The 11,796-nt window shown below is 42.6% G+C and overlaps 1 protein-coding gene across 1 annotated transcript; it reads left to right on the forward strand.

Annotated features, from left to right (window-relative positions):
* Positions 1–710: 710 nt before the first annotated feature.
* Positions 711–11,427, forward strand: purg (purine-rich element binding protein G). The gene has a single exon (XM_038734736.1). The coding sequence runs from the start codon at positions 1,046–1,048 to the stop codon at positions 2,072–2,074; it is 1,029 nt and encodes a 342-aa protein (XP_038590664.1). The 5' UTR covers positions 711–1,045; the 3' UTR covers positions 2,075–11,427.
* The last annotated feature ends 369 nt before the right edge of the window (positions 11,428–11,796 follow it).

Here is an 11,796-nt window from a genome sequence, read left to right on the forward strand (position 1 = left end):
AAGTGGACTTCCTTTGACCTGTAAGTTCATTGTTGACCTTTAACTGTATGTGTGACAAAATAACGTAAGCTCAGCAGCCTAGACATGGTTTTTGCACTGAGCATCGTCAAAATGGGCTTTGGATTCAAACACAAATCCCTTTAGGACTACACTACACAACACAAACCCCTTAGCAGTATTATTTCAGCAGAAATGTGCTTTAAAAGGTACATGTCCTCACTAATTTGAAATTAATCGCAGTGAATATGGAGCTTTCTGGGCAGTTACCCACAAAGAGGGAAAGCTGTAAATCATTATGAAACATGTTTGAACTACTGAGTTGATGCCTTATTGTGCTTCAGACTGTCTAAATAAGAATTCAGTGATAGTATAGGCCTACATAATTTATGATGCAGTAACTCTTAATAGCTGCATCACTGTAACATTTAGGTTTATTATTATGAGACTATGTCTCAAATTTTAGACCAACATCATCCAAACAGAGGTGCATTTTCATCCGGACCATCCCTGAGCTCTGGCATCTCCTCTTCGGGAGCTGGTGTAGGACTGATGCCCGTCCTGTGTGAATGCGGCTGCAGATCGTAGACTATATAAAACAGATGCAGATATGTGAGCTCAGTGAATCCTGCGCGAGAACTACATCCTCCACAGTCCCCGTGTCTCTTTAACTGAGGTATTCTCAGGACGGGGAGGGGGGGTGGATGGGTTCATCGGGTTCATGTAGTAATGCACGCCTCCTCCCATTTCAGGTTGGCTGCTTACCCGGCTCCCTCCGTGAAAGGGGTAGCTGTAAGGCAAATAGGTGATGGAAGTTTGCAGTGGAAATGGCTAAATAGTCGAGCTTGACCTTTTATTCGGGACACAGAAACTCGATCAGCTGATGACTCCAAACTAGCTGCCATTTTTAGGTCATTCGAGGCGCCTCGCTAACTTGTTTGTAGCTCCAGCCAGCTGCACGAATAAAGCTGCTCTCTCCGCCCGCCAGCCGCCCTGTGGGATGGGGGCATCGCTTTGTCCTGTGCTGTCTAACGGTGGAATATAAATCATGATGGCTGATGGATGTTGCAGAGGGATGGAAAGAGGCAGGGGGAAGATTGCATCAGATTCTTTACCGAGACCTCCATATCCCCAGCAATACGTCCAGACCGGATCCCAGCAGCAGGGCAGTGACATCCAGGAGTTAGCCTCCAAACGCGTCGACATCCAGAAGAAACGCTTCTACCTGGACGTGAAGCAGAGTGTGCGCGGGCGCTTCCTGAAGATAGCCGAGGTGTGGATCGGAAGAGGCCGTCACGATAACATCAGGAAGAGCAAGCTGACGCTGTCCATGTCGATGGCCCCCGCTCTACGCTACTGCCTGGGAGACTTCATAGATTACTATGCCCGGATCGGACTGCGGGGGGGCCTGGCGCCTCCGCAGCTCGAGGAGCACAGCAGCAACGGACAGGGCCGCGCGCACGACTCCCGCAGGAGAGCGCAGGAGCAGCACGCGGGGCTGTCTCCAACCGGCTCCGCGGCGAGCGACGATCATGCCCACCGCGTCCTCAAGAGCGAATTCATCGAGAGGGACAACAGAAAGTACTTTCTGGACCTGAAGGAGAACCAGAGAGGCCGCTTCCTCCGCATACGGCAGACTGTCAGCAAAGGACACGGCACCATGGGCTACTACGGCCAGGGCATCGAGCAGACCATCGTGCTGCCCGCTCAGGGGCTCATCGAGTTCAGGGACGCGCTGTCGCAGCTCATTGAGGACTACGGCGACGAAGACAGCGACGACCGCGGCCGAGCCGGCTCCAGGACTCACGACGACAACCCCGAGCTTCCAGAGGCTGCGTCCTTTCGGGTGGACAACAAGAGGTTTTACTTTGACGTCGGGTCGAACCGCTACGGTATCTTTTTAAAGATTAGCGAAGTGCGACAGCCGTACAGAAACACCATCACCGTCCCCTTAAAAGCCTGGGCGAGATTTGGAGAGAATTTCATCCGGTACGAGGACGAGATGAGGCGGATTTTCTCGTGTCACAAGGAGAAGAGGACAGACGCCCGGCAGGACAGCGAGGAGCAGGAGGACTGACCTTGCGTTGTGGGGACCGTGGTCAGTAAAGCCCCCCCATCCTCTCCATCATGTGCTGTATGTGTCCATGCAGCGTCCCCGCTAACAAGGGCTGCTCAACTCCTCACGACCACCTGCCAAGAAGCCGATGCCTGAAAAACAGTCAGCTATATTTCCAATCCTTTTATTTCTCAGCGCTCAGCCACTAGGCCAGGGCCATCCGGGGCCTATCTGGGGCCCTGAGCAGCAATCGTAGACCAACCCCCCCCCCCCCCCCCCCCCCCCCATTTTTTTCATTACATTTGTTTAGCAGAGTAATTTATCCAAAGCCACTTACAATACATTTAAAATGAAGAGATCAATTACAGCATTTTTTAATTCTAGGTGACACTGTAAGGTGCCACTAGTGGTATAAGGAATGTAGCACAGGCTGGGAAACACTTGTTTTGCCCCCGAAGCATTGTGGTGAACAAAAAGCTGCCAACCACATTTTATGACTAGTGAAATTTTAACAAAAATATTAACATTGAAATTGCAGCTATAAAAGACCTCACAAGTGGAAGTTGCTTGTTTGGGGGGGGGGGCCCAGCCAGCCTTCAGCCCCGAGCAGGAAGTTACTGTCACTGACGCACAACACCCTGCAGAGAGAGCTAAGGTAGTCAAGCTACAGTAACCAGGATGTGCTGAGCCAGTGTGATCATCATAAATAATAATAACTATACTGCAACACACACACACTAACACACACACACACACACACACACAGAAGATGGGTGGGCTTTCACACCAACAATAACGCCGTGGCAAAAACGGGTGCAGGCTTCCTCATTCACTTCAATGACACACTACTCTTCCTGCTGTGCGGTACTGTTGTCAAATCAAATATGTGAACGCGGCCAGAGCAGCTAGAAAACTGTGCAGTGTGTAAAATGTAGCAATGTGCTGATTTGCTTCCCGCGTCGGCATCACCGAGGTGAGGGAAGAAACGAGTCCAGCCTCAAAGCAGCACCAGCGCAGACTGCCATGCGGTGGCCTGGTTCTTGATGAGCACTCAGACGTGCTGCGTGTATTTGATCTTATTCCTGGACGCACACCAGCACAGCCACATGCGCTGTTCTGCCATAGTGCTATTGTCAGTAGGAAAGCACCAAGCAGCTTACGATGGATTAACAAGGTTAGCAAAACTAAAATGAGTCAAACCAATTTAACCAGCCAGTGCAATACATCTCCTTTATAATTCTCTCCAACACAGGCACACACAGGGCTGCGTTGGTCACATTTAGCTTTGTGTTTCACTGAGCTGAGCCACATACTAACATTTGTTACTTGCTTTGAAGCCTCAAACACTTGAAAAGGAATGGGCTTGAGGTGATTGCTGCCGGAGTAGATCGCTGTATGAATAGATTTTATTTATATATATATATAGATGTCTCTTCTCACCATCCAAAAACCCCGTCAAGAAAGAGGAGAGAACGCAGACGGTGACTGCTGTCTGACAGAGACATGCGCACAGCTCATGATCGTTAAGGATAAGTGTGTGTCTGAGTTACATTGCATGTTGCAAATACAGCTCAGATTGACACACTTCATTTACTGAAGGAAAGGTATTTTACATGTGTTCTGCTGAGCACACTAGCGGCACAGCGCTCACAGTGTTGTGCTCACAATCCAAATGAATTGAACAGACCTGTAAAAAAGATGGCCTTGGTCGCAGCTCTGCCAGTGCAGAGTGCTAAATTGAAGTAAATCCACTCTGATCGACTGCAACATGCAGCAGGTACCAAACTGGCTCTGCATTGAAACTTGCAGGAACGTGGGCCTGTTTTTCCGTTTGCACACTAGTCTTTGCCACTTTTTAACAGCTGTGGAGGAGACCTGTGGTTAGTGACAATGGCAAGAGGAATTTTCTGCTCAGATTCCTTTTTTTTGTGTCAAAATATTTAGTGAAAAGCAAAAAATGTCTGTGGAAATGTGTCATAGACATATATTTTTTCCTGCTTATCTGTCCCGCAAATGATCTCGCGACGCCTGAGAGATTGCTCCGTTAAGCGCTGATGTAGCCATTCCCAGTGCCAGTTTACTGATGCTTCTTTTGGATACACGGAAACATTGAGAAAGATATTTTACATTGTTTTACTACATGCCCCTTAGACCTTGACACACTGATCTGAAATGAGAAATCAAAATCTTTCCTCATGTCATACATTAGACCAGTGGCTCTAAAACCTACTCCTTAGTGTTGTTTTCATTTTGAAATATGTGGTGCTATAAAGCTGTTCATACCCCACGTAGGACGGCGTTTTCCAGTTGACGTAAACAGATAGGTGAAGGCAGACCTGTGACCTTGATGCCGGTGAACAGAGGGGTAGATAAACGAGTGTTAGCATAGAAAGGGCTCATCCTGCTCAAACAGGCCTTTAAATCATCTTTGTACCAATGTGCTCGTTTCTGCAGAACTGTGTATTTTACCTTTCCCTACTATCTGCTAATGAGGAGGTGATGAAGTTGTCTACGTCTGTCTTGTGTGTTGTCTTTAAATCTGCTGCTTCTCCATTAGAGCTTGACTGGCGGTTTGCTGTACATTGAGCTCTGTGTATACTGTGTGTGACCTGCATGAAAGAAGAGCTGCCCACTAATGACAAAGAGCCCGATTCAGACTCTGACTTGACTACAACTGTTAAGCTGCGTCACCTTGTGCTGATTCAAAGGCTTGGAGTCAGCACAAGGTGATTCAAGGTCTCTGCAAGATCAGACACCCAAAGTGACAAGTCGAGGGCACCATAGTTTTTCACATGTAAAAAAGAAACAAGAATTCCACCAAACACCACACACATCAAAACATGTAATTCAGAGAAAGATTAAATTAAAAAGGGATTGATTTAGTCACAGAAATTGTGAAAAGAAAAAACATTTGCTTTGCCATGCAGTCGGCGTATTTGGGCAATTGCAGATATAAAATTATGGAGCCAGGGAAGGGGGGTAATATTCCGAGAAAAAAGCTGTACATTTATGAGAAAAAACTCAGATATTCTCTGAGATTAAAGTGGTAAATTTACGAAAAGAAAATCAACAAAACAAGAGTCAGGGCAGAGAAGAGGTGGAGTTTTCAGACAGTTTGGTAGAGGGACTTCAACAAAGCCACTTGAAAACATGCGTCACATCATTCAGAAATGCAGTTCTCCCCCAGTTTGGTCTTTAAACGGAAGGAAGTATCTCATATTGGTTGGTGAGAGTAGTACCGAAATAAGCTTATTTGTGATGGCTCAGTGTTATTTACATCTGCATAACCTGCTTTGAATAGAGTAGAGAGTCTTTTAATAACACAAGCACATCTGAAAAATAGTATTTTCTGAATTTCTTCTGGAAATTTGTGACGATTTCAGAGAATTTGAGTTTTTTTCTCACAAATCTTATAATCTCAGAGAAGTTTTTCTTCTTGTATATTTGTGGGTTTTTAGTAAGTAAGTAAACATTTTGATCTCAGAGTATCCAAGGCTTTTTTTTATGACTTCAATCCCTCTCTCCTGGCTCTAATACGCTGTCGTAGTTTGCTTAGATGTGGTAATTGACAGCAACTAAAATACAGTGTTCAGATAATAGCCAAGGGTGTCACAAGTTAACACAAACAAGCTGAGGATGGAATTACCTGCACTACACTGGCTGGCATGGTTAATTCTTTTCCAGAGCGTACACTCCATCAGTATAATAGAGTCATGTTGTACCTGCCACTCTGAGCACAAATACTCTTCTTCGCTGTTCTTTTGTTGAAATATCTCCTGCAGGTGTTTGACATTGTGAATGAAAGTGACAGTGAGTAGAACAGGTACACACAGAGGAAGAGTTCAGTTTGCCATCCATCCATCGCCAACTGCTTATCCTGCGTACAGGGTCGCAGGGGGGCTGGAGCCAATCCCAGCTGACATCGGGCGAAAGACGGGGTACACCCTAGACAGGTCACCAATAAGTTCAGTTGGCATTAACAGCAAATTAAAAGGAGCAGATTTGACAGGCACGCATCTACTACAATATGGTAAGATATTCTAATAATAAGAAGTAGATAGAAAAACATGCTGCGAAAAAAAAGCTCAGTTCTCTCTGCAGTTGAGTTAAATGAAGAAATAGTATATATATAATATATTTCCTGCCATGCTAAAGGATCATTCAAGTGCAATATGGTTGGACTTTTATCACTGAGGTGTGATGTTTTTATGCTTGTTGATGCGGGTATACTGCACCATCACCCTCCTGCAGACATGCTGCTGTGGAGAGTGAATATCTCAAACCACAGTTCTTTAAAACCGTCTTTCTGATAGGCTAGCTGCGGTACATAAGAAATGCAGTTCCACGCAAGGTGTATTAAACTGCAGATAACCATAGAAACAACACTGATGTTTCACATGACATTACTTGTTTAGTCTCTATGGCTTGAACTGATTACAAATAAACTTTAAAAGAGAAAAAGATTGGAATCCAGCTTTCATCATGCTGTCGCATCACAATTCACTCATTACTGGATAATACTAAGCTGCTGCACTGAGGTTCAAGGGGAAAGAGTTCAAAAGGCTTCCCACGTCACCATAATCTTTAGTCCACTCACTGACGCAACTCAAAAATGCACATTTCAAACCACACAAGAACATCAGAAGCGTCTGAGTCGGGCCCTTTGTCTCAGTGTAACTCTACAATGTGCTGAGAGCTGTCAAAGCCAAGTTTAATGGAGTTGAGATGTACTGAAATGACAGGAGGTGAAGGGTTTAGGAGGGAGAACTGTTGAGAAAAATCAGTGTTAAAAGATTTGTGATCGTGGCAGCCAGTTGTTGTGATGCCTTTATGTGCACGAAAAGCACAGGACTAGTTTGGTTTGGCGTGTTTGTTGTGTGGCGTTGGGCGTGAACGTACGTGGTTGTTTTATTTTCATATAAATGGCTAAAGTTATATGAAGCAGTCTAGGAAGTAGAATTCAAAGCACAATTTATTTAAAAAATCTGTGGCTTTAGAATATATAATTATTGTAAAATGTACTACTTAAATTCATTTGATTCAGCATTGATGGCCAGTGATTTTGGCTCCAGGGGCAAATTTTCTCAAAGATTAAATTGTGCCTCAGCCAAGATATTAAGACAAAGACGTGGCGTTTATTCTCCTGAAAGTGGAATATGGATGCCTTAGACGGTATAATGCCATCTGTCTTTTGAATTCCAAATATCACTCCAAAAAGCACTTTAAAGTAAAGCTGCACTTTTGTTCTGCTGCTTTGTAATCAGCTGACAGAGAGGGACCATTTCTATCCATGCCTTTGCTGTAAAGAGACAATCATGGGTTTGTGCTTACAGAATCTGATGAGCTGCAGTTCGACACATGACTCCCATCATGATCTGTGTCCGGTTTTGAGCTTCTCGTTGAAGCGACGGTCTGGAGCTGATCATCCTGTGTGTATTAACGCAAACGGCATATTAAATAGTCAATGTCAGGTGTACTGACACACTGAAGTCTCACTGAAGTTTGTGAAATGAGCACGAAATTTGAAATGCAGATTTTATTCTGTGGACATGAACAATGTGATGATTACAGTGAATGTGATTGTTAGTCTGTTTATTAGCTCAACAGGGCATGCCTTGTACTCCGACAGGGGTGCCCTGTTGTCAGTAAACCAGGCTTCTGTTGCTGCTAATGCTAAATGGTGAACAGATAGTTATGACGCCAAACAATCTGAGACGTAATGTGATGTATCTTTCTGAATTTTAAACCATAGATTGCACCATAACTTAGGCAAGGCAAGTTTATTTGTATAGCACAATTTAACAACAAGGCAATTGAAAGTGCTTTACATAAAACATAAAAGCAACAGGGAAATATGTAAAAGTTTAAAAGCAACACAAAATACTTAGTTGGACCAGCGTACATGCTACAACGTAGTTTGGCGTTAGATCCCGTTGGTTACATTTGGATACATTTGAATAAATTGCGTGTGGGGTGTGGGAGCAGATGTTTCATGCCATGGCTTTGTGCTCATTTCACAGCATTTCATGAGACCAAAATTTGTGTGTGCAGCATGAGAAGGAGAACGATCTCGGCTCTAAAACATCACTTTTCCAGATTACGTACTGTATCTTCTTTAGAATCAAACTGATGTACTGGATGTCAGTGGTGGAACCCTCATAGAACGTTCCCTTCTTATTAAATAGTAAGGAATAGGAAATAGTACTGCAGAGCAAGAGAATATTCTTAAGAAAGCTGAGTGAGATTTTAACTATTTGTCTAAAAGTAGTGACCCTGATTTAAAATGATAACAACTCTTAAATCCCAAATCTAATTTAATAAATAAATAGATACATAATTTATGGTTTAAATGCTTTGTCTGTATTAATAACAATGTTAGTCTCTTATTTGCACAATAAAAAGTGGGTATTTAATATGTTCATATTTGTAATGCTTTTTATTCCCCTTAAAGAGGCATCCTGGTGCATTGCTTTTGTATCCCATTACCAACAAATCATGTATCCTTCATATTACTGCTGAGCTGTTCTAAGCAGACCATCAGACTGTAGATTGATCTCCAGCTCTGTTGTTTTGACAGCGTAGCTCAATGCTGAGCCCTCAGTCAGACCCACAAGATAAACAGTGAGATAACATGGACAATAAGGGAAATGATCAATTTAACTTCTTGCATTTAAAAGATTGCGTTAAGCAACAGCAATAAGACAACTCTTAAATGTGATGTCGTAGTAGTGTTACTCCCATGCAGTAACTTCCAGCTTGCCTACATATAGAAAAAAAAAAAGTGGAACAAAATAGCAAAGAGCTGTTTGCAATGAACTGCACGCAGTGAATCAGAAGGTTTGGGCTGCTGAACACTTACAAGAAGATAGCCACCGCTTTACTACATGAAACGAAATAAAATCTGTCAGTAACAGACCCACTTCGCGCTTCACATTTGACCTACTGTTTGTACTTTCTTAGTTGTCTGTGCTCAGTTTTCCTGTGCAGTGAGAGATTATTAGCCACATTTCAGTTTTATCTCCAGATAAAGTGGTTTAAGTAATGCTTGCACTTTCTCCATTTCCCCTATAATTAGTGCCAAATTGCATAGTTCTTTCTGTTTGTTTGCATGGCATACTGACACGAATGGAAACTAAATCAGTGTGAGAACTGCTGATGTTTACAGTAATGTAAAGAGCGCACTCTGTATACCTAAAAGGTGTAAAAAGGCTGTAGATTCCTCACTGACAGAGAACAGCAGCTGTGGTTCGCCTGACTTCTGTCACATTTCACAGTCGAGGTAACGGATCAAAACATTTTAAGTGCAACAGAACTTCAATTTAAGAAATTTTATCAAAACATACACGCGGTATTGAGATGACCATTCGCCCACACGCGTAGGAAGACTCTTGGTCATCTCAATACTGTTAGATATTCAGTTAGCAGCTAGCTAGGGGTTAAGACTAAACTAGTTAACGCTCAACTTTATATATATATATATATATGCTAAATGCACGCGTCCTCGCAGGAGTACGAAAGCACAAGAAGCAGTGTATTCAGCTATTTTCTGACCACAGCTGCTCTCCTTTGTCACTCAGGAAAGTACAAACAGTAGCTGTTTGATAGCAAGAAGACAGACTTTGACTTGTCACTTTGAAGCGATAAATACCATGCTGGTACGCTCCTTTAAGTCTTGTGAAAAAAATCACATTTTCAGTGGACAGAGAGCTACAGGGGGAGGGCTACAGGACGTTGGACTTGATGATAGGAGATCTGGACTGTTAAGGAAGATCCAATGTCTCCAACCCTGACGCCTTAAAGCACCTTTACAATTTGACTGATTCGTGCTTATTTTAATCAATGTGCTTTGTTTTAAATGATCGACATGTCAAAGCTAACAGAAAAGTAGTTCTCATAGGATTGTTGCTATACATCCTGGATGGCCGTGACCATTTCACAACAGTGAGTATTCAAAGTAAATGAGGCGGGACTCATCTTGTCAAAGTGTACGTGTATATGTGTGGTTGTGCAGGTAGAGTGATGTGAATGTATGCATACTGAAGAAGACGTTCTGGTTCGCTGTTTTGTTTTTGCCTTCTGTTCACCCTCAGAGTTTTGGAGTGGGAAGTGTAGAGACGTAGATGTTTGGTAATCATTTAAACATGAACTGAAGTGAATAATGAAAATGTGAAAATGTGTATATTTAGATAAATGTAATGTAATACATTGGTGTGTCCTATAGTCCTGTAGCGTAAGACTTAAAAAACAAGGACGTTTTGTACTCTAGCACTTTCTTTAATGTGTACTGTATTAGTTCATCTTCTACATGTAAAGTACTGTATGAATAATCATTACTTGCCTTGTAATGTTTGAAATGATGCTACGTTTAGAAATGGTAACCAAGAAAATAAAGATTTTAGAGTGTATGCATGCCAATGGTTGGGTCCCAGTATAATAGGAAAACTATATGAAAAAATGGTGCTATGTTACACTATATAAAGGTGCTTCTATGGGCCCCAGCTGAATGCATGCAAAGAGGAACTATCAAAAGAAGACTAAAAGAGAAAAATGATGTCCTACTGCTGTTCTCAAATAGTGCTGCTTCCCAAAGATGTCGGAAATTCCAACCTTCTATTTGTTAAAACAAGCACTCCAGCTCTGGTGTACGATGCAGAAATCTGATAACCTGTCAGTGCTTCTGTCACCCTGTTGACTATCCTCCAGACATACGTTTGTACGTGTTGGTTTGTTGGGAAGGAGCATTTTAACTCTAAAGCGTTGTCCGTGTTCTTCCCTGTTTTTTCTGAGCTACATCACTGGAACACATGGAGGTTGTTCTTACAATCTTTTAAGCTGGGAATTTCCAACTGGAGACTAGCTATGGGATGCACAGTAGGGGGGCAGATATCCTACCTGATCACAAACGGTGAAGTCTAACTGTAAATATCATCAACAGCCTCCACAGCTCTCAGACAAACCAGAACCAGAACCTGAGCTGAGCCTGTGTGTGGCCCTGAGAAAGAATGGTCCAATATGGAAACAGCCCATTATCATGAACAGTAACTCCAGCTGTAGAAGCAGTCCGACATGAGGTGGTTTCTATTTTTAAGAAAAGAAAAACGCCATGTCTATTTACAGTTACACTGCCTTTGTGAGACAGGTCTAAAAGATCTATAGACAATCTAATGACATCATTTTGTACTTTAATTCTTCAGATGTTTATGTGTTGAAATCATTTTTCATGGAGTTGAAGGGCAAAGATGTTTGAGTTTGGGAAACGTGCTACTTGTTGCTGGAAAATGATTTGGAAAAAGAAAATGTGTATGTTTATTGGTTGTATTAACCATCTTTCTTTCTCTTTATGTTGTTCATTAAATGTTTTACAGGATCAATTATCAACGCTTTCATTAGTTTTCCATTTTAAGACTCCAGCCATCACCACAAGATGCTGTATGCATCTGTGGACTGTGTACTTTTAATTATTCAAGACCAAGCATCACTTTAAACTGTGTTTTAATACTTCATGCAGTACTTCCGCATACATAATGATGAGTCTTTAAATGTTATTCATAATGAGCTTAGAAATTAAAGGCAATTTACAGTAAAGGAATCATCTTCAGGTCAGTTGTGTTGTCACGCTTAAAGGACACATCTGGGGACATTTCATAACAAGTACTGTGTTTGTATGACAGGATGATATCTCTGCTTCCTCTGAGACATAAAGCTCCGTTGTTGTCCAGAAACTATTAAAGCACATCAGTGAG

The sequence above is a fragment of the Micropterus salmoides genome, unplaced genomic scaffold, assembly GCF_014851395.1.
Source record: "Micropterus salmoides isolate LMB-PRFRI ecotype aquatic unplaced genomic scaffold, ASM1485139v1 Ms_hic_scaffold_20, whole genome shotgun sequence".
NCBI classification, from domain to species: domain Eukaryota; kingdom Metazoa; phylum Chordata; class Actinopteri; order Centrarchiformes; family Centrarchidae; genus Micropterus; species Micropterus salmoides.

Excerpts from the sequence above, each read along its gene's own strand:
- purg (XM_038734736.1), top strand. The coding sequence starts at position 1,046 with ATGATGGCTGATGGATGTTGCAGAGGGATGGAAAGAGGCAGGGGGAAG.